The 19,274-nt window shown below is 39.3% G+C and overlaps 1 protein-coding gene across 1 annotated transcript in view; it reads left to right on the top strand.

Annotated features, from left to right (window-relative positions):
* The first annotated feature begins 265 nt into the window (after positions 1-265).
* Positions 266-19,274, top strand: part of LOC142138799 (bridge-like lipid transfer protein family member 3A) — an 89,659-nt gene continuing 70,650 nt past the window's right edge. Inside the window, exon 1 of the mRNA XM_075195758.1 lies at positions 266-620. Coding sequence (XP_075051859.1) covers positions 577-620 — 44 coding nt within the window. The 5' untranslated portion in view covers positions 266-576. The remainder of the gene's footprint in view (positions 621-19,274) is intronic.

Raw genomic sequence — 19,274 nt, 5'->3', positions numbered from 1 at the left:
CATGTGTGCTTACAGTACTCGGTTGATTCAAAAGTTCCAATATTGATCACTAGATGGTGCAATGAATGCAGAGGTGTGCAAAATATGTTCAATGCTTTCCAAATAAAGGATTAAAAAGAAACCTCCCGGAAATCGGGTTCTCTATAACATATAATAGCGAGACGCAGGATCTAGCAGATGCATATACTTATATATGATATTTTGGTGTTCTATGAAATTCAGTTTCTTATGCTCCTGCCACTGCTGACTGTGCTCAAGATAGTGGTTGTTTAGTTTTCACTTAGTTTAATTGCAGTTGTCACTCTAGTTGTCACTCTACCGTTGTGATACAGCTGCAATTGTCAGGGGGAAAGGTGTTTACAGTGTTGTTATACCTTAGGATTTCCGTAAGATAACAGGCACCATTTTGAGTGTACCAAGATGGCGTTGCCGCTTTGGTGGTTTCCAGGGAACACTTGCCGTCACAGCTTTAGGACTGATGCCTCTCTATGGTAGAGAAAGCTGCAACTGGGTCGCCGGGATGCAGGTGGAGGACTAGAGGCTGGAGGAACATCGGGCATAACAATTAGCTCTGGGATGGCTGGAATTATCAAGAGACAAATTTTAAAGCACTTGTCAAGGTACTAATTACTGATGGGTGGAAAGAGAAGGGTGAACGTATTATTTATCGCTATTGGGGTGGAATTCCAACACACTCTATGGGGTATAACTAGGTCATTGGGGGGGGGGGGAAGGAGGCTGAACATTTGTAGAAGCAGAAAGGCAGACTCTCATTTTTACAATTTCAGACTAAGAGGTGCAGGGAAAGAGGTCGGGTATTGTATCAACCGTGCAGCTCGTTTGGAACCGAGCCTGAGAGCTGAAATATTACAATGGCTTTATTTTGGTCATTGATGTGGTTTGTTTTTTTAGTCAGGAACTGAAGTTCAATTTGTGATGTCACCTTGCTATTATGGTATATATTTTTACGATGTGATGAGGATATTATTTGGAATGTTGATAGATGATTGGAGTGACTTCTGCATAATGGATTTTTATTTAAAGTGGAACTAAACCTGGGAAAATTATCTATATGTTGTACATGAGGGTTAATTGCTTGCTTTTTGTTTGACTGTCAATACATTTTCTATTTATAAAGAAAAAAAAATATTTAGAAGTTCCTTCCTGCACTGCCATATTTATGTTCCACATCCCAATTCACTAACGGTCATTTATAAAATTGCAGTGGAAATACTGTTTTATGATGTAACATGCACAAATGCACCCATTTTACAGTTAATCACATGCATGGGAACAAACAGTTGTACCGTCTAAAGGGAGTTGGGCAGATCGGGGACATAGCCATAAAATAAGATTAAGCACATAAATTACCTAGTTTTGCATTTAAGTGGAAAAATTCGATTTAATTTGCAGGATAGGATTATTTAAATGAGCTGGTGGTGAAGGAGCATTTATAGAGGAGTTTAAAAGGTGAACACGCAGCCTCTGAAGAGCACCTGAACTCTGAGGTGCTGTAAATGCAACCTTGTTGCTATACTTTTATTGGGGCTCATTTTGTACCTTACACTTTAGCAGGAAAGTACATTTCTGGTTGCTATTCAACCAATATTCTAAAATATTCAAGCACACAAGAAGTGATGCCTGTAATGTAAACATGATGGGCATGATTTATTAAGGAAAGTAAAGCATAACTTTGCATCTTGGCAAAACCATGTTGCATTGGAGGGGGAGCTAAATTTAAAATGGGACAGATTTATAGTTGAGGAAGGGCATGTAAAAGATCGGCTTTAAATTGCAGTGTAAACATAAAGTTATCAAGTATTTGTGTGCTGTCTGAAAAAACAGTCAGTATTTAAGTTATGTGCAAAATAATAAACTAAATTAATACCTCTTGCATAACTAAATGGTTTTGTCCAGGAAAAAACGTACTCATTGTTTTGCCTTACTTTCCTGAATCATGATCTATCACGATGTCTCCTTCCTAACATGACTAATTTAAGTCCTAAATTAAGATAAACTGAGCAGTATTTTAGGAAAAAAGCTAAAACATTTAATGAGGAGGGTGATCAGGATGGACCTACAATTGTAGGAACATCTCCTTTTTACAGGCTGGGGTCAAAGTCAAGGAAGCTGAGTGCACATATTGAAATGTACTAGACAGTCAGGTAGGCACACTTGACCAAAGGAGAAGTAGTGTGGGCCCACATTTTTTTTTATTGTCCATAAATGACTTTTACAATTTGAGTATAATGTCCTCCTGATCGCAAAGATTATTTACTTGTGGAAATTCAAATGGTATTGAAGACCAATATGTGATTTACAGATTCTATAGCAATATGTGCAGTAAATGATGAGATTATTCTTACGTAATAGATGAGTTGGGCCTATTAATTGAGTTTCTCCTTAAGCTGCTGTTTAGGTTGTACAACTTCTTGGAGATCTCTCCTATATTATGCTTTCCCCTCATGGACAATCCTCCTACAGTTTTCTTATTCTAAGGACAATTCTTTCACAGTTGGTGATCCGACAGATGGTCTTGTAGTTGTTTTGGAAGACAGGTATTTGGTATCTGGATAACAGGGTCTATCCATCCTGATAAAAACTTTGACAATTGTGGTGACTCTCAAGATTTTCTTCCTCCAGGATACTGCAGTTAGTGTACATTTTATTTCACTCCCAAACTGCAAGCTTGAAGTTTGCTTTAATAGGTTGAAATGACTGAAAATTGCATATATAAAGCAACCATAATTTAATAAACAGTTAATAACTTATTCTTTTTTTAATTAGCCTTGCAAATTGGGGGAAAATGCATTTAACATTTTTATTTTATACCCTTTGAATACTTGCCGTTAAACCTTCAAGCAGGTTGTATGCCTTTATAAGATACATAATGAGTACAGTTGTTTTTTACTTTTTACATAGTTCGCAAAGAATCTGCTGAGAAAAGCGGTTGTCTCTCTGCAGATCTCTGCTTCCTCTCCATTTCAATACTAAATAACAGATTTGGGAGGCACTATGCTGCACAGAATAAATGTATCAATGTTTTAATCCTATGTGACCACGATAAGAATATTGCAGTTTTGCGATCAGTTGAATTTGTACACTATATTTTTTTTTGTTTGTTTTATCCGGACGCTTTTTAAGAGAGCCACACAGTATTGCAGTTGGCTGTTTATTTGGTGGTGACAGACTTTACACTTATGCACTGTAGTCACCACTTATTGGAAAACTTCCAGTACTCTAGCATATATCTCTGCCCCAGATAACATGGTATAATAGAGGATTACAGCTTGATATTCTAAAAAAAAAAATATTGTTTAGTGGTCATGGTTTTCAGACAGTCTCTTCTTTAACCTAGTAAAGACTCCCGAGGCACTGATTATATTGTGCTACTATTCCAAATTGATGGCAGTATGTTTTTCTGCACAGTGGGCAAGAGACAAAGAAATGATCAAGGACATCATTGTGGATAATATGTAAGGTGGGGTGCTGAGGAACGCCATGTGGGACTGGTTTGTAAGGTATTTGGATCTTTTTAATAGTCTGCTCAAGATCAAGCATGTTATATGTACTAATAAAGGATAGAACTTAGGTCTGCTTTTAAGTGTTTTTTTGACATCCTGGTCATCTGCATATTGCAACTCTATGGTGAAAGTTGTAGGAACTTTGCCATGCCTTGTAACCTATTTTAATTGAAATGTCTGCTTCAGTACTATAAATGATTTGTACTCTACTGCAAATTCAGACATAATAGATGAAAAATGTCTCAAAGAGTAATAAGCAGTACTGTCGCCACAATTCTTGTTTGACCCCACTACCCTGTCATCATGCACCAGTTTTAAGGTCCATATATATGTAACACCGCTTTTCACGGTTGGGGTGTATATATCAATTTGTGTGTGTGTGGTCTGCAAATGAATTCACTACCTTGTATTCTAGATTACACAATGCCTCCACCTTGCTCTGATTACTGGAGGGTCTTTTTTGGGTTGTGTCCTGATTGTAGCAGCACCAAATCAAGACCAAGGAACCCTCCGCCCCCCTTCACTGGTCCAAAGGCACACACAAATGAGCAATATCACATGGAAATTATCTTTAGAAGCCACATTGGCACACTTATTAGTGAGGTATAAGCTTCTAAAGGGGTTTTCTAGTATTTTGAATCAAAAGTATAATTTGTAGTTTAAACAAGCAATTATATATAATCGATAAATAGTGCTAACGAATACCTATACTATCATACATATATATTCTTTCCTCTCTATTATCCTACAAGTAAGAGGTACCTCTTTTTAATTAGTTATCTGGCATATAATACTAATATTAATCAGCATGAAGTACGTTCAACAGCATAAATAGACATAAATGATTATGCCGTTTTTTTCAGTATGAGTTGCTCACAAATAAATGTTCTACTCCCTCAGGTTTACTGCTGTGGGTTTGACCCAGTATCACAATAAATCACTTGTAGTTCTACTACTTTTCCTTCCATTACACGGGTTCTAGTAGACTTCCCTTTCTCCACCATTAAAAGGACATATGTTTTACACTTTGGATTTCATTATCTCTCACTTAGAGTTGACCAAATAGTCACCTCAATATCGTTAGCTCCTCACAACGCAGCTTATGAATTCACTTATGTGTGGCTGAAAGGATGGTGAGGTAGCGTGCACATTTTCTGATATATATAATTCTGTCTCTGCTCGCTAACTAACTGTCCCTGCACTAATCCCTTGTTAATATTATCTCAGTTCAGCAAAAGGGTTCTTTTACATTACACTCTTCAGGCCTTCCCACCTAGTCCCTATCTGATTACTGGTATAATACACAGTCCTGGTAAATCAATAAACAAATAATAAGAGGTTACTTATCCATATAGCAATCAGCCTTTGAGTCAAAGATGGCCTTTTCCAGACAGGACTCCAGTTGACGGGTGTACTGCCCTCACCAGCTGCTCCTATTTACCAATATGGCTGCTCTTTATATAGGAGTCTAATAGATACTGCTACCTCCTCTTCTCAAACTTCACTCCTCTTTCAGACCTCTGTCTCTGTCCTGCCTCTCTACTCCCTCTATTTATCTCCCAAGCGATATTACAGGGATACACACCCTTCTCAGCCAGTTCTGTTTTTCTTGCTCCCTCTTTTTTCATTTGGGCTCAGCTTCTCCCCTAACCTTGTAAACGATCATTTGTTCTGTGCGTGGGCTCTCCTCTCCTCTTCCAGTTCAATAGCCTGCCGAGAGATGTAGTCTTTCACCATTACTGCGCATGTGAGAACAGATATGTTCGCCTGCGCTACATATATTTCATATACTGACAATATTTTGACAGTTTTTGGGTATTGATAGTGTCAAAAGCCTTGGTTAAATTAATAAATGTTATGTGCTGTAAAAATATGTCCAGTGTAACTCTGAACGGATGAAACCTGACTTGTTGCAGATCTTTCATAGTAGTTTGTTAAAGTTGTTCATTGGTATGCCCATCCTTCCAATGAAGAGGACTCAATGGTGATAAATTGATCCATATACAGTTTGGGTTGCACTGAAAAAAACAGAAAACATTCTGCTATTAGCTGAATCTTCAAGACTATGGATATCAAAGCTTTTTCATATCCCTTTCTCTGCTTCTCTTTTTCACAATTTAATTGGACATGGTTTCACAAGAAGACAGTGTCATTTGCTTTTGTCATTGCTTTTATGGTGGTCACATCACAATGGTTCGTATTTCATGTATATTTTTGCATAACATAATCTATAAATTGTAAAAGCTTAAATCAAGGACTTCTTGATAAAGTAATTTTTTTTCCAATTGTACTTCTTCAAAGATTAGAATTTCTTTCAATCTTAAAATTATTCTCCTTGGGAATTCCAATGTTATCTTCCTTAGGAACAGCTGTTAAAGGCCTCCTCGACTCTAGAGTTGGGTTATAAGCAAACTGAATGTTCACAAGCTTAATATAAATGAACATCAAATATTTGTTCCAAATGGAGTGAGCAGAGTAAATCCTATATAGGACTGCTCACTAGTAGCTATAGCTACCTAGGAACTCTCTGCCTGTTTCCGAGCACTAGATGACTAAATCCAACATCCACTACCTGTTGACCTGTAAACAATATTAGCATGTCTCCTAACACACATTAGCAGATAAACGTTATAACAGTCCACTCCAGTGAAGGTGTTAAAGGTAGATAAATATCTAGTGTTCAGAAACGTTTGGCCACAAAGTGTATGGAAGCATGAAAATTTGGGTTTTATTTGCAGAGTAAAATTAATGATTGAAAAACAGATCTCACAGGAAGCATCATTCAAAAAATAATGGTTATTCTGAAGCCTAGAAGGAGGAGAAGGGAGGGAGCAGAAGGTACCTCTGAGGACTGCATACCACAGAAGTTTATTTACCCAATGATAGAACATAAAAATAAAAAATATTTTCACTTTTACTTTTCTGCAGAAGAAAAGAAAATCATTAAGTTAGTGTTTAGAAATTGGTCATTTATACTGCAATATTTCTGAAAGTGCATTCCATACTACACTTCCTGACTTGGATTAGTTCTTAAACTGCATTTCCTTTGCATGGGTACATGTGAAGGTTTAATAATAATTGGAACAAAACATTTCCATTACAATTAATTATTGTAAAAACAATGTACAGTCATGGCCAAAAGTTTTTAGAATGACACACACAAATATTTTCACAAAGTCTGCTGCCTCAGTTGTTTGATGGCAATGTGACTCTTGACTCTTGAAGAGTGATCAGATGAATTGCAATGAATTTCAAAATCCCTCTTTGCCATGACAATGACCTTTATCCCAAAAACAACATTTCCACCGTATTTTAGCCCTGCCACAAAAGGACCAGCTGACATCAGGTCAGTGATTCTCAGGCAGGTGTGAGTGCATCTACATGTACAGTGAGGCGAAGACTTTTGGAAGATGGCCTGGTGTCAAGAAGGCCATCAAAGAAGCCGCTTCTCTCCAGGAAAAACATCAGGGACAGACTGATATTCTGCAAAAAGTACAGAGATTGGACTGCTGAGGACTTAGTTAAAGTAATTTTCTCTGATGAGTCTCCTTTCAGATTGTTTGGGGCATCTGGAAAAACGCTTGTCTGGAGAAGGAAAGGTGAGCGCTACTATCAGTCCTGTGTCATGCCAACAGTAAAGCATCCTGAGACCATTCATGTGTGGGGTTGCTTCTCAGCCAAGGGAGTGGGCTCACTCACAATTTTGCCTAAGAACACAGCCGTGAATAAAGAATGGTACCAAAACATCCTCCAAGAGCAACTTCTCAAAACCATCCAAGAACAGTTTGGTGATGAACAATGCCTTTTCCAGCATGATGGAGCCCCTTGCCATAAGGCAATAGTGATAATTAAGTGGTTTGGGGATGAAAACATCTAAATTTTGGGTCCATGGCCAGGCAACTCCCCAGACCTTAATCCCATTGAGAACTTGTGGTCAATCATCATCATCATCTATTTATTTATATAGCGCTACTAATTATGCAGCGCTGTAAAGAGAACTCATTCACATCAGTCTATGCCTCATTGGAGCCTTCAATCTAAATGCCCCAACACACGCACACGCACACACACACACACACACACACACACAATTAACCTGCCAGTATGTTTTTGGAGTGTGGGAGGAAACTGGAGCATTCGGAGGAAACCCACGCAAACACAGGGAGAACATACAAACTCCACACAATTAAGGCCATGGTCAAGAATCACATTCATGACCCCAGTGCTGTGAGGCAGAAGAGGCAAGTGGACAAACAAAAATCCACAAATTCTGACAAACTCCAAGCATTGATTAGGCAAGAGTGGGTGGTCATCAGTCAGTATGTGGCCCAGAAGTTGATAGCATGACAGCATATCAGGGCGAATTGCAGAGGTCTTCAAAAAGAAGGGTCAACACTGCAAATATTGACTCTTTGCATAAACTTAAAATGTCTTTTATTCCATCTTTTTCTCTTACTGAGCCTTTCAACAGATACAAAAAGTTATATAACAGAACAGCAAATGAAAATATTAAGGGCTATGTAAACGGAGAGTTAAAAGAAATTATACTCAACACTGTAGTTGTAATTTTACAAAATGCACTCCTAAAATTGGAGAAATACGTTCTATGTAGCAGAAAGAAAATTAGTGTTCTAAAACTGACCTGTATGAACTGTCATGGATATTAAATAATCCACCATAAAATATTTGTATTCGGAAAACCAATTGTAAAGTGCTACGAAATATAAATAAATTGCTATGCTAGCGCTATATAAATAAATGTTTTGTCAAATACTGTGAAATTTAACTAGGGAGTTTATTGCATAAGCCCTCTGAGCATAATATAATTTACTCTTTTATGCCAAATTGACTTTTGTAATTTAAGTAAGGACAGTTTCAAGCTGGTCTTTTTAGAATGCCAAATAAAGGTCAAGCAAAAACACTTTGATATAAAGAATAGGTAAAGCTTAAGAAAAAGTAAAGCTTAAGAAAAAGTAAGTTTAATTTCTATAATAATATATTCATTTTCAGGTTTGTTTTTTTATTCAACTAGACAATGAAACTGGCAAGTTAGACCAATTTCACATATCTCAATGATTTCCCCAGTCTGTTCAAATGCTTAACATTCTTTCTCCTAGATATTTTAACTATAAAATTGAGGTTGCTTTTTTTTTTTTTTTTATTGTTTTTGTTTTTTAAAGGAGCTGACTTGATGTTTTAATGGACTGTATCCAGTTTATTTTGTACCTCCCCTAGCATTTATCTAAAGGAGCTCCTTTATCCTTTGAACGCACAATGTCCATGAATTCATGTTTTCTGATATAATAGGTTCCATTCTCGGGCCTCATTTAGACTTCAGAGTAAATCCAGCTAGAGTGTGCAAATCACTTTGTGGTACAAATGCATTTTTTTTTTGCAGGCAAAGAAAATACTGCTTGGTTTTGTTCTGGTTTTGCTAGGCAACTCTATTTTTGCACTGTAATTTAGTCCAGCTAGTTAGCGCTGGGCTTCCATATCGAAATTTGTTAACACATTTTTAATTTTGCCTCCCTTGCTGTGCAACATGCTTTTGCTAAGGTGCAAAATTGCATCATCTAGCTAAATTTACTCCTAACTCTAAATTACTCCTTGTGTCAAATCAGAATCTTTTTTTCACTCTTCACTCTCCTCCTCCTCGGCATATGTTTGTGTCTAGGCACCCTTAACTAACAGGAATCACTGTTAAATGGGAGGAAGGAGATAGAGCAAAGTACCATTGGAACCTTAAATGTTATTTCTTCTTTAGTGTAGTGGCACACATGTACTGCACCTGCTGTGTATCAGACACACACTCAGCACTTTATTATCCCCGTCTCACAACACATATTCTCTGCGGATGCTGTGGGAAATGCTTATAGACCTATCCATGGTATTGTGACAGGAACCATGTCTAGCTCCACCTGTGGTCAATCCAGGGGCCTATCCATGTCCACCAGGAGTGTATATGTGTGTGTGTATATATATATATATATATATATATTTTCACTCAATCTCCCTTCTTGCCCACAAGTGTGTGAACACTTAAACATCACCACCACATGTTTGTTGAACATCTCATTTCAAGACCCTGTGCATTAATAAGGAGTTGGTCCCCCTTTTATAGCTATAATAGGCTCAACTCTTCTGTGAATACTTACCACTAGATTTTGGAGCATGGCTGCGAGGATTTGCATCCATTCAGCCACAAAGAGCACTGATGTTGTGCGTTAAGGCCAGGCACTCAGTCAGCGTTCACATTTATCCAAAAGGTATTTTGATTGGGTTAAGGTCCTACAGATCCAGGATATTTGTTCCTTATGTTTGCAGAAGTTGTGGCAGCAGCTGCTACCACCAAGGATACCATAGAGGTCGCCAAGGAGGCAGCAGAGGTCACCAAAGGAGGAATAGAGATGGCAACAGTAATGACAGTTGAATTATCTGGGTCCAGCAGCAAAAACAAGATGGTGTTCTAGTTGATCTTCAAAACAACTTATCTTTGGGTGATGATGCTCTTAGTCAGATGACAAAAAATCTAATTCATTATACTTTGCACTTTTCACTGTCTTTGCACAGGTCATTTTTCTTGATTATATCTCCTTAGCAAAGGATATAAGCCAGGGGTGTCCAACCTTTTAGCTTCCCTGGGCCACATTGGAAGACGACGAGTTGGTTTGGGCCGCACATAAAATACACTAACCCTAACGATAGCTGATCATCCAAAAAAAACAACATAGTTAACATATATATATATATATATATATATATATATATATATATCACTTTTTTTTCTCATCCCCCTATACTTACCTTTCAATCGCCCTGTTCAAAAAATCCTCTCTAGTTATTATACTATAATCCCTTTTTGTATTGTTTTGATGCAATATCAATAAAGTGCATTTAAGCCAGGCATTGTATATCAGGATGCCCTGACCAGGCCTGCGGTACCTGACATATACACTACTGTGACCCCAAATTGTGACCTGTTTTGCTAATGACACCACTATGTTAGTTAAGGGATAACAACTTATAATGGGCCAAAGAGAATAATATATAATGCCCCATTAGTATTACAAGTAGAAGTATGTAGCAGGGAGATAAGGTCCATGATGCTCCAGGACCAGGAGACTTTTATTCACTGGTCAGCGTCCGTTGAAATAATAAAAAAAAATCCCCCTTAACTTACCTTTTAATCAGCTTGTTCTCCCGTCCTCTTCTCTTTTCTCCAATTCTCTGCTGCTGATTGTTCTTCTTGCGCGGGTGACTCCTCTGTGCAGCGCACCGCAATGGATGTTGGGCGTGATGACATCACGCCCGACATTCACTGCGAGCGCCGCACAGAGGAGGAGACAAGGGAGGGAGCCAGAGTACCAGCTGACGTGACCGCAAGGTAAGTATTTTCTTTTCTTTTTTTTCTTTGCAGGATTTTTTTTGATTTCTTTTTTTTTTTTATTAACAGCGCTGCCCCCTTGCCACAACCAAAACTCCTGCTGGGCCACATTTACAGGCGAGCTGGGCCGTGGGTTGGACAAGCCTGATATAAGCAGTCAAATCTGCTAAGAGATACTGCTTCCATGGTGCTATAATAAAATAAAATTGTACCCTATTTATAACCATAACTTTATTTTTCAAGAAATATTTAGTCAAACAAACATATGTGCATAAGTCATTCTCCACATAAACATTATTTATCTAAACATTGCATTTATTAATAAGTGGCAATGTGCATTGCTCTGTCGAGTTTCAGTGTATTATAATCTACAGTGTTTTCCCCTGCACCTATTTCCCGGGTCCTTCACGTGGCTTCTTTTACTTGTCACCCAGCTTGGAGTCCTATTATAATTGTATACACAATTGTTTCTCCTATTAGAACAGGCACTATGTGAGCACTCAGCCAGCAGTGTGTGTTAGAGCCTCCGGTTGTTCTCAGTGCTTCGGACAGAAACGAGGAGTGGCAGTACTTGGCTAGTGTTCTACCATGTCTCTCTGCCACCATTTTAAAAGGGCGAGTCCTGGGGAAAAAAGGCAGCATGGAGAAGCTGCCGGGCCTTAGGCTAGGGTAGGAAGAAGCTTGGTAAAATTTAACCCATCATTCATTACTGGAATTTATGCTATATTTAACACACACACTCTAAAAATACAAGCATTCACTAATAAATAATAAAGCAGGTAGAGGAAAGTGTAATGACACTTGCAATTTATTATTGCTGCTATTTTAATTGAAGTGCACTGATTGAGTTACTTTACCGAGTAAATTTACTGAACTAAATCTATGCTTTAAATAATTAAATGATATTGTATTTTACTAGGCATCACCAGTATGTAAAATATTATGCTTAGGAAGTTAAGGAATGTACCATTTTGTATTTTCATGATTAAAATGTATAAATGGTTTAAAAAAAAAAAAAAAAACACTGTTCACCATTTAAATCACGTTAAATGTATTTATTGTGTATTGTATTGTACAACAAAAATATGTATATTTCACACGAGGAAACTACTAATGTTGTTTTCCCCAGAACATTCTCCTTTATACCTAGAAAAGTTTGGGTCACTTACAGTTTCTGATATTTAGAGTTGGCTAGATAACTAATGTAAGTGGGTGTAAGTAATGCAATGAAATGTGACAGTAAGTAGGAGTTGGGATGTATGTAAGAATCTTTCTTTTCAGTTTACTCACTGTGTTTCTATATACAGCTGCATTTCTTTACACAGTCATATTTAGAAACACGCCTTTGCAAATACTGGGCAGTGACCCACAGCTTAGAAGCAGGATGAGACTAGGAACAGTTGTTCCACAAGTTGTAGCTGTTGTATGGTGTTTGAAATAAAAAATAAATAAAAGAGTTAAAGAACCACTTTGTGGGAAAAGCAATCAGTTTGTATATAGCATGTTGACGAGAGAGTATTCTTCTATTCTCCAGCAGGGCTTGATTTATATTGACTCCATACCATTCACTTTTCTTTTCTTTTGATGATATCCATTGATGTGATATCGCGATAAGGGTTGCTTATAAATATAAAGGACTGAGTCACTACATGTCAAACAATTGAATACTTAAACTTCAATATATAGTAATGGACCACTAAATACTTGCAAAATAATAAAACTTTTTATTAAACATTGCAAAAAGATACAACTTGAGTATGTAGATGATTTTAGTGGAATAACATAAATGTACCTAACACAAGCATTATTACAAAGTGAGCAGCTATATATGGTTTCCCTCTATATTTATGATTGTATCACTGTATTACATCTATATAAAAGGCTTACTCTGCTCCTCACCTTCATATGTGTGTGTTGAAACATTAGGTGGCAGTAAAGAGCTACACAACAGATAATTGTACTGAAATGCATTTGAAGTAACTATATGTCACTATCTATATATAAAAGGCTGACGCTGCTCCTCACCTTTTATAATACACCTCCGCACATCTACATCACACACGCACGCATCCGCACATCTACACCACACATGCATATCACTGCACCTTCACTGCACACAGGAGGTGTGTGCTGTGAAGGTACACCTCAAATAACACAGTTCCACTTGCTTTGAAAACTGCTCCAGGCCAATCAACCCAGCCTCCATTTTCCATTTTGTGGGGGGAGGGGGGAGGGAATCTCCTCATGCCCACAAGTATCCATCAATTTGCCAGGTGTTCCCAACGATTCATTCACCTCTGGTACAGCAAATCCTCAGAGAGACCACTAGATCAGTGTTAGCTAACCTGTGACACTCCAGGTGTTGTGAAACTACAAGTCCCAGCATGCTTTGCCAATATATAGCAGTTTATTGCTGGAAGGGTTTGCTGGAAGGGTATGCTGGGACTTTTAGTTTCACAACACCTGGTTAGCCAACACTGCACTACAGGATACTTAATGCTTACAATCATATTTCATCTGGAAGAGCAGCATCCAAGTATACTGCTGTTTGACAGTTTAAGAATTCACCCCCACAACGTCAAACAAAAGAAGAAATATTCAGAAGAGGTGACCCGATTTATACCACCACTTCAAAAAGTGGTCTATAAACGACTGCACTCGACCTATTGCCCCTACACTTGACCCTGAAATCAGCACTTAAATTAAGGGTTCTAATGAAGATACAGCAAAACTGTCCTCTTCACTTAGAGGAAATAAATATTGACATATCAGTCACCGAGGTACAACAGAGGGTCTTTAATAAATTAAAATTACTCCAATCATGAGCTTCGCCTTGTTCAAATGCACACCCACACACATGAACCTGCAACAACCAATAGAAAATCGAGTGACTAGACTGCCAGAATGCGATATTGAACGTGTCTTGGGAATAGTCCTATCAAATTCCAGAATGTGAATAATCCTATCTACAGCCTCCTTTCTGAGGGTGTAGAGGGGAAATCCAGCTTCTTCCAGATTCCAAAGTTTTTCTGTGTTTTTATTTAGTGGAAAAAATCCTGAGCTGTTATGGCTAACAATCCACAGCAAATGAAAATCCTTTTTGAAACAGACTTATATCTAGTTACTGGTATAATTGGTTATTATATATGCCTTATTATAGAAACATACCCGTAGAGAAGAGTCACTGCTTGATCTTTAGCACCTCTTTGCATATCATTAATTTGATCGACTGAACAGTTTCTCTAACTCACGTTCTTTAACATTTAATCTTAATACTTTAGTGCATTGTAATTTATTTTTCTTTAATGGCTACATCAGTTAGTATTCTTTTTGACATGTAAAAACTGCCCCTTGAAATGTAGGGGTTGAAATCCCCTACTTCATTTCACTTTTGTCTTAGCCGTCGGGCAGGGAGATTTTAACATAATGGCAGGGTGTTTTGCAAATTTCGAGACCCTGCTGTTCTAGGGCTTGGCATATGGACGGCAGTTAGAAATGGCTGCATTTTAGATCAGTTCTGTGACGTACCTCTCAGATAATCATCTTCTCGCAAGTATCAAACTGTTAAAAATTTGTGACGGCAGTTGAAGATTACAGAGTTGTATTCAGGAGTGTCGTCGTACAGAGGTTTGGGTTGTTTCAAAGATCTGCTGGAATACTATCTCTATTCATCTGCTGGTTCCACTGAGTTCAGCTGTCATTGCTGTTGTCTTGTCTATTCCTCCTTTGGTGATCTCCACTGCCTTTTTGGTTACAATTGCTGCCACAACTTCTACGTACATAGGAAGCAGTGAGCTTGATGTCAAAGAAAAATACTAGGCATACAGCTACTACAAGCTGGCAGATGACCACAAGACTAGTCCTGCAGCCCAACAGCAAAAGTGTCCAGAACCAGAAGAGGAAGGAGGTTTATCTGTGAAAATGGTGACGGACATTCACAGTTCCTAACAGCTGACTGTCCTGAAATTTCTACAATGACTAGTTCATCTTTCATGTCTCCACCTTCGACTCTCTCTCCATATTACAGCCATGCCACACTAACAGTAGCTGCACAGAAATGTCCCTTGCCATTGGCGGCTTTAATATTTTTGCCTGTAGCCAAACATACTTTCCCCACCAATGACCATCATTTTAGTCCATTACCTTATGTATTCTACCCAAATGATCTTATAATCTATGAGGTGTGAGGAACAATTATCTATACTTTCTGTTTCAAGTTGTTGTATGTTATTAATTTGTATCAGGTTTTCTTCAATTAACAGCGCTATTCAACATGTAGGCACGTTAATAAAAATAATGTTACACCAAACCTTCCCAACTAGTCTCCTCTGGCTAACATGATAAAAGCATTGGGAGTTATGGATACCTGGCAGATACCATGGTTAGTCAATATTTTTGCTTTTCTTCTACACACACCACCATGTTAAGAACTGACATTGTACAGGTAGTCAAGACATTGATCTCATAAATGCTCTTCAGAATGAATGGGCACAAATTCTCACAGAAACACTCCAACATCTTGTGGAAAGCCTTCCAAAAAGAGTGGAAGCTGTTATTGCTGCAAAAGGATGACCAACTCTGTATTAAAGTGTATGCATTTGACTACAGTGTAATTACAGACCCTGTTGGTGTAATGGTCAAGCATCCAAATACTTTTGTCCATATAGTGTATATAAGTGTGTGTCAGAGCTGCCCCAGTTTCCCAGCCCATCCTTCTAAACACTCAAGCAGGCAAGTTTGTTCTGTCGCAGATGGCGTGGTTCTCCATTAAGGGTTCACCATAGAGCTCCACACCACTCAACAGCATTGAGGGAAAATTAATTTTATCCTATCACGAGACTGGTCTGCAGATGTGTTCCTTCTAGAATGTAAGCTCCAACGGGCAGGGTCCTCTCTCCCCTTTTGTCTCTGGTCAGTTGCTCCTGTCTGTATGTCCCTGTTATGTTGTACACTGTATGTAGTATGCTGGATTGTGCAATTTACATTGTTTGCTATGTGTATTTCTGTATTTGTTTTACGCTAAAATTATGGTACTTATGTAATACTACTGTATGAATTTGTTTTTGTATTTATGTATTCTTGCAATACAAGCGCTGTGGAATCGGGCGCCTTTATAAATAAATAGATGATTATGATTTGCTATTAGTTGTATCACACACGTTGTAAGCAGATCTGAGGTTATAGTGAGGAGCACTAGGCATTAATTCTCTGTGGTTCTGCCTATTTTGGGATCAATTTATGGTAGTATGCAGCAAACACTATTTTGTGTGGTGTAATCTAAGACAATTTTGCTTCTGTCTACATTGCTGATCAGGCAAATGCCTTTGAATATTCCTCAGTTTAAGACTTCATTGCATTACATTTCCCTCTGCATCTTGAATCATTTTAAGTGGTGTCTTTTTTTTTTTTTTTTTAAACTGTATGTATGTGATATCCCAGGTGAAATTTGAATATGTGGGATGGAACTCAGTTGTGACAAATGTTGGAATATGGTGTAGTCACAAATGACAGGGTACACAGAAAATAATGATAAATAGCAAATATTAATAAATTGCAAATGTCTATTTGCAAATAACAAAGTGCACTGGAAGCAATTAAAATATATACAGGATAATGCGGCGGTTCCCAAACTGTGCGCCGCGGCTCCCAGGGGTGCCGCGGCGCTGTCACTGGGGTGCCGCGGGCCAGACATAAAAAAACAACCACAGAAACTTACCAATCCGACGGGCGCCGGGACCCAGCAGCCTCCTCTCTCCTGCAGCTGTCACTAAATATCGACGTCAGTAACAAGCTGCAGGAGAGAGGAGGCTGTTGGGTCCCGGCGCCCGACGGATTGGTAAGTCTCTGTGTTTTGTTTTGTTTTTTTATGGCTGGCGCCTGGCGCGGGGCAGAGTGAGAGGGATCGTGGCAGAGGAGGGGGACAGAAGATGGTGACAGTGGGACAGAGGAGGGGGACAGAGGATGGTGAGAGGGGGACAGAGGATGGTGACAGTGGGACAGAGGTTGGTGACAGAGGATGGTGACAGCGGGACAGAGGTTGGTGACAGAGGATGGTGACAGCGGGACAGAGGTTGGTGACAGAGGATTGTGACAGCGGGACAGAGGAGGAGAGCAGAGGATTGTGACAGTGGGACAGAGGAGGGGGGACATGATGTTGACAGCGGGACAGAGGAGGGGGGACAGGATGGTGACAGCGGGACAGAGGAGGGGGACAGGGTGGTGACAGCGGGACAGAGGAGGGGGACAGAGGATGGTGACAGCGGGACAAAGGAGGAGAGCAGAGGATGGTGACAGTGGGGCAGAGGATGGGGACAGAGCGGCAGAGGATGGGGACAGAGCGGCAGAGGAGGGGGACACAGTGTGAGAGGGGCAGTGGAGGGGGACACAGCGTGTGAGAGGGGCAGTGGAGGGGGACACAGCGTGTGAGAGGGCAGTTTGTCTGGATGCAGAGGGGGCAGAGTGCCTGAGGGCAGAGTGTCTGGATGCAGAGGGGGCATTTTTGCATACAGCTAAATAAGTATTTCTGTCCTGACCTAAATACTTATTACAATTTTTTGACCCAACTACTTCTAAAACAGGACTGCTCAATAATTATTTTGGAGGGGTGCCTTGAAAAATTTGGAGACTCTAAGGGTGCCGCGAACTGCAAAAGTTTGGGAACCACTGCAGGATAATGCCTTGAATGGTCTCAATAAGTTCAGACAAGCAGATAATTACATGTGATAACACCTAGCTACAAATACTAACCTAGCAGTGTGTTACAAGATATAACATAGTGAGCTGTCCAGCCGTATAATCTCAGACCTCGTACTGGGTAAAAAAAAGTCCAAGTTTATAACCAGGAAGGAATGTCCTGAAGCACAGATGTCCTCTCCAGACCATGCAGAAATATTCGGACCATGCGTAATAAAAGACTGCATAATTCAATCCTGCTTGGTGGTTGATGCATGCAGCAATACAAATGAGAGAGAAAATCCCACTAGTTGACTGATTGAGTTAAAAGGTGTATTAGCAAACGAAAAGTCCACAGATCACAAAATGTAAACTGACATAGATTGTAGGTAGGAGAGAATAGTTCCACTTATAGGTAGTAGCAGTGATAGCAGGTTGGTAGCAGGACAGGGGTTGTGTTTGAGACTCGCCCTTGTTGTTGGATAATTCCCTGGAGCGACTGGTCCGTTTCGCCGTCCCTCCTTTCCACCACAGGGTCTCGCACAGATGTTGTGGTGACTGCACGCCTCTCTTCTGTGCCCGGTGCTTTGCACATGCATCGAAGTCCCGGTCCTCTGTTGTAATGCAGTGGAAGCGTACACAATGTTCATGAGCTCATGAGTTGAAAAAGGGTTATGTAGATATAAATAGATATGTTTAAGAAAGGGTTAGACAATTTTTTTGCGGAAAAGTGTATCCAGGGATACGACCGTTATTTAAAATGAAGGATATTAGAGGATATAGGGTAAAAATAGGACTGCAATATTGGGTCTGGGGGGATTTTCACAATTGAAACAGATGAGCGGTTGCTTACTCTGGATCAATTTCAAATATAAGTGCAGGATCGCTGGAGATCCAAAATAGGTTGAACTTGATGAACTGGTGTCATTATTTCCACCTCATCAACTACGTTAGAATTGAGTATTGAGTGTAGTTTCTCTCCGCTGTCTTTCCAAGCTGTCCCTGCAGTCCTCAGGCTCTGCTGGTTTCAGATCTCTCTTGCAGAGAGTTCAATTCAAGTCTGATCTAACAGTCCCTGACGAAGCCTGCAAGGGCAAAATGCATAGATTTATATCTACATAACCCCTTTTCAACTTATGAGCTCATGAACATTGTATACGCTTCCACTGCATTACAACGGAGGCCCGGATCTTCGGCGCATGTGCAAAGGACCGGGCACAGAAGAGAGGCGCGCCGCCGCCACAACATCCTGCTACCCACCTGCCATCACTGCTACTACCTGTCAGGATGAGAGCATAAATGTGATATGATGAAATAGAATATTGAATGTCGGGGCCCAAATAAAATATTGCATTGATACATAAATAAACCTGATTTTAACCTCCGATAAATGTTTCACCAAATGTTTTTAAAAAGGAAACGATTAGCGCAGTAGGAGGTAATTAGGTTGAGCAAACCCTTTTGTGAGGAGACCTGCTTAAGATATGCAGATCACAGACATCCATTGTTTTTGATCATGCATTCCACTTCCTAATTGACTTCCTTTCAATAGGTAAACACAAAGAACCACTAGTTGTAAATGAGAGAGCCTAGGTGAGTATCTTGAAGACAAAGGCCACATTTCAATGCCTATACAGGTATATAGAAAATGTCTTCATAGTTCATATTTTGGGAAAGCTGGGTGGCACTCCATA

The sequence above is a fragment of the Mixophyes fleayi genome, chromosome 2, assembly GCF_038048845.1.
Source record: "Mixophyes fleayi isolate aMixFle1 chromosome 2, aMixFle1.hap1, whole genome shotgun sequence".
Lineage (NCBI taxonomy): Eukaryota > Metazoa > Chordata > Amphibia > Anura > Limnodynastidae > Mixophyes > Mixophyes fleayi.
Note: the sequence above shows the minus strand (reverse complement) of the source record. Positions and strands in the feature narration are given on the sequence as shown.